The sequence below is a fragment of the Sander vitreus genome, chromosome 18 (assembly GCF_031162955.1).
Source record: "Sander vitreus isolate 19-12246 chromosome 18, sanVit1, whole genome shotgun sequence".
In the NCBI taxonomy this organism is placed as follows: domain Eukaryota; kingdom Metazoa; phylum Chordata; class Actinopteri; order Perciformes; family Percidae; genus Sander; species Sander vitreus.
Window position 1 is genome coordinate 24,065,419 of NC_135872.1, and position 16,269 is coordinate 24,081,687.

The following is a 16,269-nucleotide window of genomic DNA, read 5'->3' on the forward strand; positions in this document are numbered from 1 at the left end:
ATTATACCAACTGTAAAATATGGTGGTGGTAGTGTGATGGTCTGGGGCTGTTTTGCTGCTTCAGGACCTGGAAGACTTGCCGTGATAAAAGGAACTATGAATTCTGCTGTCTACCAAGAGATCCTGAAGGAGAATGTCCGACCATCTGTTCGTGTACTCAAGCTGAAGCGAACTTGGGTTCTGCAGCAGGACAATGATCCTAAACACACCAGCAAGTCCACCACCGAATGGCTGAAGAAAAAACTAAATGAAGACTTTGGAGTGGCCTAGCCAAAGTCCTGACCTGAATCCTATTGAGATGTTGTGGTATGACCTTAAAAAGGCCGTTCATGCTCGAAAACCCTCTAATGTAACTGAATTAGGACAATTCTGCAAAGATGAGTGGGCCAAAATTCCTCCAGGACGCTGTAAAAGCCTCATTGCACGTTATCGCAAACGCTTGGTTGCAGTTGTTGCTGCTAAGGGTGGCCCAACCAGTTATTAGGTTTAGGGGGCAATCACTTTTTCACACAGGGCCATGATGGTTTGGATTTTTTTTCACCTTTAATAATTAACACCTTCATTTACAAATTGCATTTTGTGTTTACTTGTGTTGTCCTTGACTTTTGTTTAAATTGGTTTGATGTTCCGAAACACTTAAGTGTGACAAACATGCAAAGGAACAGGAAATGAGGAAGGGGGCAAACACTTTTTCACACCACTGTATATGTGTGTGTGTGTGTGTGTATGTATGTGTGTGTGTGTGTGTGTATATATATAATACACACACACGCAGCCGATACAAGACGATACAGAAGTCCATTTAACACAATCGGTTACATCAATATACATTTACAAAAAGCAACTACAATGTGATTTGACAATTTCATTACTAAGCTATTCAAGACTTTTCAATTGAAAAACAATCTACTCTTTTTAATAAAGAATAAATATAAAGTGGGAATTTCAAAATAAAGGCACATCTTAAAGAGACAATATGTATCAATATTTTTTTACTTTGTATCAATAATATTGGATCATTGGGGATTGAATCTATATAATGATCCAGGTCGATGTATCATTACACCCCTGATAATGATGAACAGAAGCTCAACAAATCACTGCAGAGTCCAGTCCAGAAGTTCGGAATCTTTTTGGCTTCCCATTCAGTTTAATTATTGTGACCATTGAAGACTATTCTAACTATTGAATTGCTCTATACACACTGCTGTTCCAGCCAGAACTACCAAAATTCGGGTCACTATTAGGTTTTACCACTCTGGAATTCAATTTTACATGAAACCGACATTTGCTCAGTTGCTGCTATTGTTATTTTGAGATCACTGTTGCTATTTTGTTAATTTATGTCTCCGTTGTATCTTTTTTTTCCACTTTCTTCGAACCCTTTCTTTCCCTCAACTGTCTCATCTTATTGCTTTCACCCGTATGCTCTTCCTGCAACTTCCTGTCTTTTCCTTTTCTTTACTCCTGCGTATTTTCTTCTTTTCTGTTCTCTCTCTCTCTCTCTCTCTCTCTCTCTCTCTCTCTCTCTCACCTCCTGTTGCCTCTTTCACCTTGCATTGGCCTCCTCGCTTTCTCACACCATTTCTCACCCCTTCCTTTTCCTTTCCTTTCTATTTCCTCCCTCATGCTGTCTGGAGTAGAGGTCGTGGTGGAGTATGAGTACGAGGCGCTCCATGAAGACGAGCTGACGCTGCGACTGGGCGACATCATCAAGAACGTGCGGTACATAGAGGAGGATGGCTGGATGGAGGGAGACCTTAACGGGAAAAGGGGCCTCTTCCCCGACAACTTTGTCAAGGTGAGATGAAGCCAGTTTAGTTTAGGTTCGTTTTAGAGTATTGCCCTTTTGTCATGCCAATTTCTTGATCATTTTAAACATAACGTTTTTTTTTCAACCTGAGTGACTGATGGGAACAACAATCTTTGACATTGGTCCAGTATTAAGCGAGATCGCTGCAGTCGGCAGCGGCGTAACAAGCTACAATGTAAGTTAATGGGGCAATTGTCCAGGTTGTATTTACCTTCACAAAAGTGCTCGTTTTGCCACTGACAGGCTCAGATTAATATTCTAAGTGTCTGACAACGTTATGGAAAGGATTTCTAAGGAGGTCGGCCTTTCTGTTGAAGAGTAAGATCCTTTTTTTAAACATAAAAACATTCGCAAAATTGCGTTCGCTAAACACACCAGACTCCATGTAAATAAACAGTCATTTTAGCATCGTAAAATACACTTCATTCAAACGCGACAAAAACAAAATAACACTGTGAAAAGCCATTTGGGCTGTCTTTCCACTTTTACAACCACCACAACTCTAGTTGAAATAAACACCTAGTTTACTGATTTACATGTGAAAATATGTTGGCTCTATACACGCTAAATGTATTCCTTTTTAAATGGAGTCTGGTTGGTTTAGCGCTAGCGACTTCAGAGCTGTTTCTGGTTAAACAGAAAGGTCTTGAAGAGGTTTTAAAAGTGTATCTCTGAAGGGATCCTTTCCATAATGTTTTCAGACACTTAGAATATTAATCTGAGCCTGTCAGAGGCAAAACGAGCACTTTTGTGACGGTAAATACAACCTGGACAATTGTCCTATTAACTTACATTGTAGCTTGTTTCACTGCTGCCGACTGCAGCGAGCTCGGTTAATACTGGACCAATGTCAAAGATTGTTGTTCCCATCAGTCACGTAGACACAAAAACAGGAAAATAGGGTCCAGGAGGCTGTTTCACAAAAGCAGAATTTATAAATCCAGGATAACCGATAAAGCGAGGCTTGAACTAGTTTAATCTGTGCAGCCTGGCTTGGTGAGTTTCACGAAGGCCGAGCCAAGCTGAGGAGGAGCGACTAGGTCGAGCCAGGCTGAAGTAATTCAGATAGATGCACGTTCACGGACTGAGCTACTGCCACTCCCAGATTGTCAATCAATTAGATTATTATTATTATTATTATTATTATTATATATAATCACGGTTTCTTTGTTTAACCGCAATTAATTGCTAACGTTAGCTAAGGTCTTAAGGGGTATGACTGGTGATGGTAGTTGCCAGATTGTAATTATATGAGTGATTATTGGTCGGATTGTATATTTTATTATTATTTCAATTGTTTTGAAAATAATGGAAAAAAACCTGGAGAGTCCGGTACAGCCCGACTCAAGATCAAACTGAAATCAGCTCTCATATTCAAGTTTATGTTCCGCTTGTTCAACGGTTGTTTGGTAAATTGCTCTAAAACACATTTAGAGAGGATTTAAATTGCTATTTTTATTCTCAATTCTTGTCATATTTGGTGCTGGTGATTTATGCAGGAAAACCCCCCGGCTGTTGTTCCATCAGAGATAATCCCATTGAAGCTGAAGTGAAACCGAGTCAAGGCTAAATTGAGCCAGGATAACTGGGAAATCCCGGCTTAATCCCTTATCTTGGTTTTGTGAAATAGCCCTCCGGTTGAAAAAAACAACGCTACTTACCCTTTAAGTCATTGGGTTGTAATAGAGTTAGCTTGTTGACACTGTAGAGCTGCGGTTTCATGCTGTTGTTCCAGCACAGATAATCCTATTGAAGCTGCGAGCATTATCAGGCCGTAGCGGACGTCGGCTCAGAGTCACATCTGGATTGGTGTATGCTCGTTTGAGAAGAAATGAAAGAGATTACTTCGTTGAATCGCGTAAATGGTTTTACAGCAACACATTTTGTGCGTTCGTAAATAGTCAATTTGAGCGGCATAGCGCACTCTGGCACCAAACTGGACCGGAATATATGTGTACACCGTACGGTTATTCAGAGCACCACACTCAGAGCGCAGAGTTTACTCTGGGCACTCTTTGATCAGATATTGATAGTGGTGTAGCCACTGGAGTCGACAGTACAGTGTTCAGATTCTACTTTTTTCAGTCTGTCAATAAATGGCGGGTAGCTAACGTTAGCAGCCAGCTGTCTGCAGATAACAGGCCGATGTCTGTCAGATGAATTAGTGTGCAAGCTTTTCCGATCTATCTGTGCTGAAACCGATTGTTAAAGTGGATCTCTGTGCTCTAATTAGTTGAAGCGTCTGGTACTGACAGTCCATAGCCGCATGGGCTTACCTGTGATTTTAAATATGCACAACAATAACTTGCAGGTGGTGCAGGTCTTTTATCATTGTTGTTCAACATGATGACCTAAACAATATGGGTATTCTTTAGGCCTTTATTCGACAGGACATCTTAAGACAGGAAAGGGAAAGAGAGGGCGAACGACATGCAGCATAGGGCCACAGGTCGGAATCAAACTTGCGGCCTCTGCGGTAAGAACTTAGCCTTTGCACATAGGACGGAGCCTTTGTAAATGGGCGCACGCTCAACCGCGTGAGCTACCAGGGCGCCCCATGATGTTTCAGTTATAAAACGGAAACAATTGTTTTGCCCTAAGTCTGAGAGGAAACTCTGATGAGCTATAATGTTTAAAAACGTCTTCTTAATGTATATATGTATGTATGTATATAGCTTCTTTCCAAAAATGCTTTGTGCAGGTCAGGGGGGTACCTGGATTAAAAAAAATATTTCAAAGGGGGAACATTAATGAAAAAAAGTTTGAGAACCACTGCTTTAGTGAATCTACTATACCGACATTTCCACTTAAATCAATTGAGTTCAGAGTGAAATGTCGCTGGCATACAGTAAATGGTGGTGTGACTGGGCTCCAATGCTAAATCAAAATCGGGTGCTAAAAATGCTACTTTAACATCCTATTTATTATTATTATATATTATTATTATTAAGTGCTGTGGAAATTCCAAATTCAATTAAATTTGGAAACTCAGTTTGCAGCAAATTATTCCACACAGTTTACTACAGCATGCAGCTCTAGACCAATAGATACACAATATCAGTGGTTTTGGTGGAGTTGGGTCATAGTCATGGCTTGTTATGACTTGTACAGTACACTGTGTATACACTTGTATAGTACACTTGATACACCCGAGTGCAGCTATACTGGGAAATCAGCATTTTCTGTGTAAGATATTTGCACAGCTAATGTGAAATGCGTCGCTACTATAGTGCAGTTTGGTTTTGTGCCATCTCTCTTGCCTTCTTTCTTTGACCCTCACTTCTCCCTCATCATCGCTCCTGTTTTTCCACATTGTACAATCCTACGTAGTGAGATAGGTAATCTGCTAAACAGCCTGGCCCAGCCACTGGGCTTGGATAGTTAAGCCGGTTGAACTTTGCTCCCGACAACGTTGCTGTCACCTGAGACGTACGTCTGCTTCCTGCTTTCTTTAATTGGTGTTGTCGCTGAGCGATCGGGGGAGAGGGTAAGGAGTGCTTCATTAGGATTCATTGACATGCAATTATCTTGTTGTTGAAGTGTATTTGAAATGAATTTAATCAATGGAAGATTGTCATTAAGATGGAGATGTCTGTGTCGGGTATATCATCAACTGTCAGGGTCTGTGTGCATTTACGTGGCTGTACAACCATCCATTTTCCATTGCTTGTGCTGGTCCAAGTGTTCCAGGGTGTGTAATATGTGATCTGACTGTGTGAATATAAGAACCCCATTGATGGACATTCTGAACCTTTTGTAAGGTACAAATACTACAAAACTGTTAATATTGATGGGTTGTCTTGTTTCCTTTTTGGAACTACAGTTCCCATTATAAACAGGAAGTATAATGTTGCCCTAGTTAGCTAAATTAGTTATTTACTTAGTTAGCCTGGGGGGATTCAACTTGAGGGGGGGAGGGGTTACTACCATTTAGTAACGGTTGAAAATAGGGGCAAGGTTGCGCAACCGGCTTGAGTCAACCGATTCGTAGCGTTAGAACCGGGCCATCGGTCGTATCTTGGTCCATTTAGACTGATGCAGGGGATACCAATTCAGTGAATCTGAAGCCGCCAAATGAGAAATCCTTGATTCCGCAGTGTCAGTCTTAAGAGACGTCAGTTACTGATGTTGTCGTGCTGCGCTGCTGTATCTGTCATGTGGAGGTGCGGCTTTTATGCAGTGAAACATTTCTTACAGAAGTTAAAACGTGGCATAGATGTAAATTGCTCTTTCTGAGAATTGCATCCTAAAACTTGTTCCCGTGTATTTTTGTACATTTACATGTAAGCTGTAGAAGGATATCATAATAGTCTTATAGTTGACAACATCTTCTTAGATTGTACTGGTTACTATAGCATTTTTTTTTTGTTTGGTTGCTATAATTATAGTGACAAAGACTATTAATGCACTTAATAATCCCACCAAATTACACATTCACAAATGGAAATTTACAAAACGTGTCCATGATTTCATTTCTTAGCAAACAAAGAGGCTATCAAAACGATGAATGTTTGCAATATCTTTTAATGTTTTTGAGTGAAATTATCGTCATGCACTCGCATATTTATTTCGACTTCACTTATGTGTTAACGATGCAAAAACGTTATCGTCACAGACACGGTACAACGTGGTGACATTTTAATTCTGCAATTTAACCAATCCTAAGTATATTAGGAGCAGTGGACAGCTACAAGCGTTTGGGGAGCAACTTGGGGTTCAGTGTCTTGCTCAGGGACACTTTGACATGGGGCTTGTTGAACCGCCAACCAACATTAATTGCTGTTTGTCTGGTATTTGCTTTAGGAACTGAAGAAGGAATCCAAAGAGGTCAAGGAAACAAAGATTGAGCCAAAAGAGGAGGCCTCTCATCCTCAGAAGAGAGAGAAGAGTGCAGGAAACGTGGCCAACCTGGTTCAGAGGATGAGCTTTATCGGCATCCCGACTGGTGGCTTCCAGCCTCAGCCACCAGCAGCTGCAAAGAGTAAGACGCGCTAGTTTTGTTAGGGTAAAACGATACCTGTAAGTAATCGTTTGTTTGGTGTACAGGATGACGTGAAGTGGTGTGATGTGGTTTACTGCATGGGCCAACACTTATTTCCATATTATTACTTTGCCGCGTGTCCATTCCTGCATACATATCAAAAAAGAAGAAGGGTCCAAGGCACTCTTCTGGCAAAAAGTTAAAAAGCCTTTATTTAGATGACTATTCCATATTTAATTTGTTAGTAATGTAAAATAGAGCTGAGTAACAACCCCACGCGTAGCGGCACAAACAGCCTTCTTCACAAAGATTCCAATATGAAATAGCCATCTAAATAAATAAATATCATCTTTAACTTTTTGTCAAAAGAGTGCCTTGGACCTTTGTTCTTTTTTGAACTTTTGAGTTATCTTCCAAAGAGCACCTTCATTACTAGTTTGAACTTCTGAGCACTCTGGACCTTTTCTCTTCTATACATATTTGTATAGAAGATATATATATATATATATATATATATATATATATATATATATATATATATATATATATATATATATATATATATATATATATATATATATGAGAGACACACACACACACACAGTGGGGAGAATAAGTGTTTGATACACTGCCGATTTTGCAGGTTTTCCCACTTACAAAGCATGTGGAAGTCTGTAATTTTTATCATAGCTACTCTTCAACTGTGAGTGACGGAATCTAAAACAAAAATCCAGAAAATCACATTGTATGATTTTTAAGTAATTCATTTGCATTTTCCCTGCTTTATCCCAACAAAACCGCACGGTTGAATTTCAGCCTGCATGCACGTTTTGTAGCCTAAACAGAGCAGCTTATACTGGTTAGAGAGAGCAACACGTTAGCGCCCTTTGCTATCGGTCTCCTCAGCTGCTGGTGCTGGGTCAATGGTGTTTTCAGCCCCCAACTAAGCCTTCCAGGCAGCGCTGCGACCGTCGTATTCAACCATAACCATTGCCTAATCCTAGTGCCTTCCAGGCAGCGCTGCCTGGAAGACGAAGTTAGGGGCTTCAAACACCAAACTCTGTGTGGTCGAAGCGTCTGCCCTCAGGATTGTCGGTAAACTTTTTTTTCTTTTCTTTTTACTTTATTGACAAATTGTCAAGTTTCCAATTGACTGAAGATATGTTATTGTTACATTATGTTGTTAATAAACAACCCTAACTCTAAGGCCAGATTTAATATTACATACAAGTCTAGTCTAAAAATGGCATAGCATTTGAAAGAAGAAGAAGTAAAAATCGAGAATGGAATCGTGACCTTAGAATCGAAAATGTAATCGAATCGAGGATTTGGAGAATCGTGACACCCCTATAGTTCACATTGTAACATGTTTATGTTTTATCTTTTGCATGTTTGTGTGTTGCTGCGCGCCCCTGTGTGTGCGCCTAGGCTCACGCTGTTCACGAGCTAAGGCGCATTTTTACTTATGCGCTGTTAAAATAACAATGAAATGCTGCGCTACTGACTTTAGACCAGGTTTTTGTTGGTCAATGGCGCGATCACTTCCTGTCCCTCAAGAAAGTAATACGCCAAGAATGCACCTGAACACACCGCCCTGTAAGACCAGCATGCCCATGGCCATTTAAACGACGTGGGCGCTGGACGGTCTTAAAATGGCAAAGTCACTTGAGTCGGGCTTTGCACTGCGCCGGGTGCAAGATAGGGCCCTATAAGTGCATTCGAGGCTGTGAAAGTATTGGCCAATCACATTCCCTACTTTCTCCCCATCTAATCTCAGAGCTCTCCCCGACACGCCGACAGTTTGGGAATCCCGTAGAGAGTTTTCCTCAGAGCAAACGGATCGTTGTCTGGGACTTGGGATGGAAATGATTTGAACTTTAGTTTTGAACCCGAACAATCTCTAACTATCGCATCATGCTGCTCATCACAGCCACGCATAGGCTACTTGTATTATAATTAAAAATGTGGAGCTCCAGGCGGCCAAAATAGATGGCACTCACAGCCGTTTCCAGTTACCCAGTGTTTAGGATGCAGTCGCCGGGTGAAAGACACTGACGTTATTTTACAACATACTGATGCTGGTTGCACAAAATGTAACCAGTGGATCTGCTGTGCGTAATTGGCAGTGACATCACTCCAGTTAAAGACTGCAGTTGGAACAGATACCGGCTGCCTTCAGATGGCTATAAAGAGAGTCACACACATGAAGGAAAGGCCTTCTGTGAGCACGAGTGTTGATATTTACAGGTTCAAAAGAACCCTTCCTAGCGCCTGCAAGCTATTATAGCGACAACCACCAAAACAGCCCAAACCCGGTGGGAGCACACAGTCTCCTCACAACATGAACTGACTGCAGTTAGAGAAACGGCTAGCTAGCAATTGTGAGCCTTACCTAGCTACTGCGCATGTGCGAATCCCAACAAAGATGGTACAGCAGTAGGATGTCTCACTCTGTAGCTAAAATAGAGACCTGAACTCAGGGTGAAAAGAGGAGCTGCAGCAATGTGCAGTACAACAAAAAGATGGTGTTTTTTAATAATTAAACCATGTAAACCTATTCTGGTACAACCTCAAAATACAATTATGAACCTGAAAATGAGCATAATATGGCCACTTTAATTCAGTGTCTTCAGTGCCTTCCGTGATCGTACACATGCAATTACGTCTTTCACCAGTAAATTGCTGTTAAAAGACAAAAACCGATGAGAAAAGGGTATTTCACAATAACTTTGATTGCACCACAAGGTTTACCATTTTAGCATCGGATTTTAACGCGCGCCGGTAACGTGAACGGAAAAATGCGTTGCCTGTATCTTTTCACAGCAAACGCGCATGTGTGGAAAGCGGTCGCACGATGCAACTTTTATGGAGACAACCAAGTAAAATATTGACTTCTTTTGAAATAAGATTTTCCAGTTTGTAAGTTTTTATTTTTTTTTATTTATTTTTTTTATAATAAAAAATATTGATATTATAAAACCAAAAAACAAACATAGAACAGGTGGTTGCCAAATGGGGCAACCAGAGGCCACGAAATGGTTGTCAATTGACTCAATCTGGTTGCCAAGGGCAACCGTTACTGTATATATATATATATATATATATATATATATATATATATATATATATATATATATAATAATATATGAATTTAGGGACAGTAGCATTTGCAAGATCAATATTTTATTTTCAGTTTTCAATTTTACTTTTTGCAAAGTAAACTGGCAACTGGATGTTGGATACTGACATTATGCGACAGTATCCAACATGAGTGAGGTAGAATGAGAATATACACACTACACTTACTCACACGTTCAGACAGTTTGAGGCCTCTAAGGGGATGGAGTAATGTTGCACTGAGCCAAAAAAGGTCTTTGTTCATCAGTTTATTCATATTCTTCATATTAACCTTATGCAGGCACAGCCTTTCCATCTGCCTTATAGACACTAGGGCTGAATGATTAATCGTTTTCAAATCGAAACTGCGATTTTGAAAGAATGCGATTAGCTAATCGTGAAGACCATGTGCAAAATTTAGTTGAATGTTTGTAACATTTGGTTTAACATTTTTTTATTCCTCTTTTTATGATACATATCACAGATTGTTTACAGAAATGTCCTATTTTCAGTGGATTTTTCATTTATTTTTGTATTCCTTTATTTAACATGATGAAGGTGCAATATGTAGACACTGCTGTTGAACTGAGATATATCAGAAATTTCAGTTTACAGGAAAGTACTGATATTTTTTTATTGGAATTGTTTTTATTATTATAACTTTAGCTTTTGTGATAAATGTTCTGTAATTGACTGTTCAATGTTCCATGCGTATTATATCTATGTTCTCATCCTTGCATGAGAGTATAGAGCAGTTTTGATGGTGTCTCATGTTATAATGTTTTATCTGTTACACAGTGACTATTGAACTTTAGCTATACATACAAAAATAATAATCGAATTGTAATCGCAATATCTGGCAGACATCTTTTAACAGGGGGTCCGAGACCCCTAGGGGGTCCTCAGAGTTACTGCAGGGGAGCCACCAAATTATTGTTAATTAAAAAATATTATTTCAAATGGCTTAACATAAATCCAACATATCATAGCCTTTTTGAGTGTGGGGGGGAGGAGACATTAATGATGGCCTTATAGGTAAGGCAGCCACTAAGGTAGCCATCCACGAATACATCCCAAAGGATTCACTGTGCCACATGTATGTTTAATAAAATCATGTCAACAATTATTATTTTAATAGCTTAGTATTATGCACTAAAAAGGTATGTGTAAAGGCTTTGGCCACCCTGCAAGTAATTGTAAGCCCAGTAATTAATATGCAACTTAATTTTCTACAATATATGTAGTAGGGGGTCTCTGTTCCATTTCTCTTTCAGTTAAGGGGTCCTTGGCTTAAAAAACGTTGTTTAGATGTCATTTGGCTGACGCTGTTATCCAAAGCGCCTTCCAATTGCTACAGATGTCAGAGGTCGCACACCTCTGGAGCAACTAGGGGTTAAGTGACTCGCTCAGGGACACATTGGTTGATGTATCGCAGTGGGAATCAAACCCAGGTCTCCCACACCAAAGGCATGTGTCATATCCACTGAGCCATCACCACCCACTGCAGAAATGTCTCTGGAATAGGCTTTTGTGAGCCACTTGAGCTTCACAGTCCAGAAATGATATGGTGTAGGGCAGAACCCAGAGCCTTCTCTAAGTCAAAAATAATGTGACACATCTGTTATGATTTGGTACGAAATAAGTTTGCATCATAAGAATATTAGTTTTCTTTAAACATACTCTACTTGTATCCTTACCAACAGGCAGTGACTGATTTATCAGGTGATCAGAGAATGTAAATAAACAAACAAGTGCCTCTGGATGAAGTCATTTGTGGTAAATGGGGATGCTATTTCTTTTTTGGTTGTTGCATTTTTGTGTGCAGCTCTGTTTGTTCGATCAATCAATCAATCAATCAATCAAACTTTATTTATAGAGCACTTTAAAACAACCAAAGTTGACCAAAACGCTGTACAGAAAAATAACTCCCACAGGCATAAAATACAAATAAAACGAGGAATGAAGAGACATAAAACATGAGAAGACAGCCATACAGTAAAACAAAATCAAAATCAAAATGTCAACGTCAGGTGTCAAAGTCCGAGGAGAAGAGGTGGGTTTTAAGAAGAGATTTATGAACAGAGGCAGAGCGTTACACACACACACACACACACACACACACACGCATATATATATATATATACACACGCACGCGCACAACAGGTTGGTTGACTAACTGGTATTTTCTGACCTGCTTCTCACAGAGCCTAAGAAGAGACAGTGCAAGGCTCTTTTTGACTATCAGCCGCAGAACGAAGATGAGCTGGAGCTGAAAGCCGGAGACATCATAGACATCACTGAAGAGGTACTTTCCATGCTTGATTGAGTGTCCAAGATATCAGTTTTTGGTGTGTGGGATTTGAGACATGCTGGTGTAATATTACAACCCCTTACTGTGTTTATTCACTGAAGATACAACTGTCTACTAGTTATTTGTGGTGCTGGCAAGTCGGAACAAGTAAGAGCCAGAAGAAGTGCTAATAATAAGTCAAAGGGAAGTGTGTGTGTGTGTGTGTGTGTGTGTGTGTGTGTGTGTGTGTGTGTGTGTGATTACCTAACAATATACATAAAAAAAATGTGTGTTGCAATGTAAAGATTGGTCTTTAAGATGTTAAGTAATGCTACTTAGTCTAACAAATGGACAACATTTCACAGTTTTTATTCAGAATTTTGTGTTTACTGGATTTAAAAAAAAAAAAAGTATTAAAAAAATGTTTATTTATCTATAGCAACTTACTGTATATGTGTAGCATTAGGAGCAACAGTGTAATTTTTCTTAAGACGTCACTCCCTGAAGTACACAGGACACTCTGAGCCACCAGATTGCTTTGCATTTAACATTTTGGAGAAAAAAAATCGCATTACCGTGTCAGGGGGTTTATGTCTTATAATGTCTTCTCTGCAGGTTGAAGAGGGCTGGTGGAGCGGCGACTTGAACGGCAAGTCAGGACTGTTTCCCTCCAACTTTGTCAAAGAGCTGGATGCCACGGGAGAGGACGCCGACTCCAACGACACGGCGGCAGATGAGACGGGTAAGATGGAAACGAGCAGGGACCCATCAATGTGAAGGCGGCAACTTGGTTGGATAAACATTAGAGAAGGTGAACTGGAAATGTATGTTTGGTTAGGCAAGATACCAAAACAAAGTTCAAGGCAGGCGCATAGTGATGGCTTTTCCTGTTCTTCGTAGACTCAACTGTGGCTGTCGATCTGCGTAGAGCTTTAAAATGCACTTCATGTTCAGGAACAAGGCCGATACATTCCCCCCGCTTTTACTAAGTCGGCTCTGTTAGCATATAACATCTGCTTACATTATTTTTCAGAGACCATTTATTCTCTGGTTGAGATATTGGAGAATTTTAATGCAGAGCCCGCTCATCCGGTGTCGGGTCGCGGGGGCAGCAGCTCCAGCAGGGGACCCCAAACTTCCCTTTCCCGAGCCACATTAACCAGCTCCGACTGGGGGATCCTGAGGCGTTCCCAGGCCAGGTTGGAGATATAATCCCTCCACCTAGTCCTGGGTCTTCCCCGAGGCCTCCTCCCAGCTGTTAGCTCATTGTCAGTAAAATGAAGTGTAGTAGTGGGATGTCCAGGTGTTACTGCAGCTGAAACAAGCCTCAACAAGAAGTTTGGCTGAGGGTTCAGTCTGCAGCTGGATGTTTCTAGGCCTTTTGTCTGCTTGTATCATATAGGGCTCTTGTATTTTTATTTATATATATATATATATATATATATATATATATATATATATATATATATATATATATATATATATATATATATATGATACAAGTTCCCTGTCTTGCATTTGTTTTTCATCAGGGCTGTGGTATACTGTAGACGTTCATAAGAACTGCTGAGTTTTTTTAATGAATGAATATTTTTCTACATACATAGCAATGTTATAATGTAAATCTTATCTTTTTTACACACACACACACACACACACACACACACACACACACACACACACACACACACACACGCAATCACAATCTTAGCACCTTCTGGTGGCTGAAAGGGGAATAAAATGTGTATTTTCCAAGACAAATCATGGATGCTATCACCTAAAGCAGCATTTGTCAACTTTTGTTCCTCATTCTCTGACCCTGACGTCGACGAGGAAAGGGGCATGTGAGACACATTTTAATATGAGCTGGCTAATGATCTGCAATTTCATAGATTAAGCTATAGTCTTTTTTTTTTTCTTCTTCTTTTGTTTTTTAATGCATTTTGACCAGAGCGTGTGATTGGAGCAGTGAGAATTTCCCTCGTTCACGGAGCTAAGGCTCAGTCCTTGCCACAGCGGCCCAGGTTCGATTCCAACCTTGCGACCCTTTGCTGCTCTCTCTCCCACTTTCATGTCTTCAACTTTCCTCTCAAATAATGGCAACCTTTTTAAAAAATCTGCTCTGCGCTCAATTTAGAATCCTCCTCGCTCACTCACGCTCCGCTCACATGCTCTGATTTTGACTGCACCTCTGACGAAGCCAAACGGACCCCCCCCCCCCCCCCCCAATTGTGCTGCGGTATCCTGGTTGAGAGAGGCTGATAATGGAGTATTGCAGCAGGAGGCAAAGCAGCAAGATGTGACACTTCCACCCTCTAACTCACCCTCTGTCTCCCCCTGTTGTATCCCCTCCGCAGATTTAAGTGGAATGGAAAGCGCTCCCACCCCCACATCCCCTCAACCTGCCTCAGGGAACGGAGTCATTGCTCAGCCCAAGAAGATCCGAGGCGTTGGCTTCGGAGATATTTTCAGAGAAGGGTCGGTCAAACTAAAGGCCCGGCTGCCAAGCGCCGAAACCGAGGAAAAGAAGGCGAGAGTAAGTGTGATGCAACCTCCGAATACACATATGTAACAGAAGAAATGCTGCTGAAGCCGAGCTCCATAGAAAAGCATTCTGGTTTCCTTTTTGTATATTTACACGTGTTATAACATTGGCGAAAGAAACAAAAACATGAATCCCTGTGGTTTATCTTTTCATTTACATACCACTGCAAAACCAGTGTTGCTGCTAAAACAAACCAGCCATTTAGCTTATTCAGCTGAATTGTATTGAAAAGGGGAATTACCAAAACACTTTTTTTAACGCTTTTAAACTTTTTCAGAAAGTGTAAAAAAAAATTAGGATTCAATGCAGTAATTATTTACATGCCAAGACAGATATTTTTTCCGTGTAAAGATATAGAGATACATTAAAACTTCTTACAGAACATCTTACTTTAGCTCCTGAAAAATGTGCACTTTTAAATTGTACATGTACTTTATTTCCAGAGTGTGCATACAAAGGGGCAATCGTTTTGTTTGTAGATTTGTTTCACGTTTCATTTGGATTTGGATCAGTAATATAATGGTCTAGTCCAGTGGTTCTCAAACTGTTTTCAATAATGTACCCCTTTTGAATAGTTTCTTTAAGCCAAGTACCCCCTGACCAACGCTAATCATTTTTGGTAGAAAAAAACGTCAATGTGAAGAGGAACAGTACAGCGCTGTCAGCGATAGATTTACTAAACAACAGCCTTGTAACTGAACATTTTTAATTAGCAATTAAATGCTAATGAGAAAAGGAGACAAAAACTGTAAAAAAGACAAAACCTTGGAAAAAGATGGTAGAAAGAAGGAAGGAAGTAAGGCAAGAACAGGTCGAAAATAGTATCTAAAAGAGTGACATAACTTTGAAATAAGCGAGAAACTTGTAAAGTTAGTACTGTTAGTATGACAGTAGTAGGAAGGAAGGCAAGAATAGGTCCAAAGAAGGCGACACAAATGTCACATTTTTGGTAGGGAAGAAAAGAAAAGTCTACATAAAGAGAAACAGCCTTGTAACTATTAAACATCAGGGTTCATACGCATTTTAACCAATACTTTTCCATGACTTTTTCATGACTTTTCCATGACTTTTCCACTTTTCCCTTTTCCATGACTTTTCCATGACTTTTCCATGACTTTTCCACTTTTTTATGACTTTTCCATGACTTTTTCATGACTTTTTAAAATTTCTATGACTATGTATTCCTGAAAATGTCAGTCGACATTATTCAATAAGAATAAAACTCTGTGTTAAAGTTTACCCTCAGAGGTTTAACAATAAAATGAAGGCCAGTTAATTGTGGTTCATAGTGGGAGTCGTAATATCGCGCCCCGACTAGAACGTTGAGGTTAGGACGACGTGAAATACATTTATTAAAAAGAAATTCCATGACTTTTCCAAAACCTCCTGGGTCTTTTTATGTTTCCAAAACCTTTCCAGGCCTGGAATTTGCATTTTTTTTTTTAAATTCCATAACTTTTCCAGGTTTTTTCAAAACGTATGAACCCTGAAACATTTTGTTAAATATCTCACGTACCCCCTGC

General features: G+C 40.0%; 1 protein-coding gene across 1 annotated transcript in view; it reads left to right on the plus strand.

The window, feature by feature from the left end:
- The window catches only part of cd2ap (CD2-associated protein), a 90,455-nt gene that overhangs the window by 24,192 nt on the left and 49,994 nt on the right, over positions 1 to 16,269 (plus strand). Inside the window, exons 2-6 of the mRNA XM_078275207.1 lie at positions 1,644 to 1,801; positions 6,617 to 6,794; positions 12,116 to 12,216; positions 12,817 to 12,943; positions 14,559 to 14,737. Of these exons, the coding sequence (XP_078131333.1) occupies positions 1,644 to 1,801; positions 6,617 to 6,794; positions 12,116 to 12,216; positions 12,817 to 12,943; positions 14,559 to 14,737 (743 nt within the window). The remainder of the gene's footprint in view (positions 1 to 1,643; positions 1,802 to 6,616; positions 6,795 to 12,115; positions 12,217 to 12,816; positions 12,944 to 14,558; positions 14,738 to 16,269) is intronic.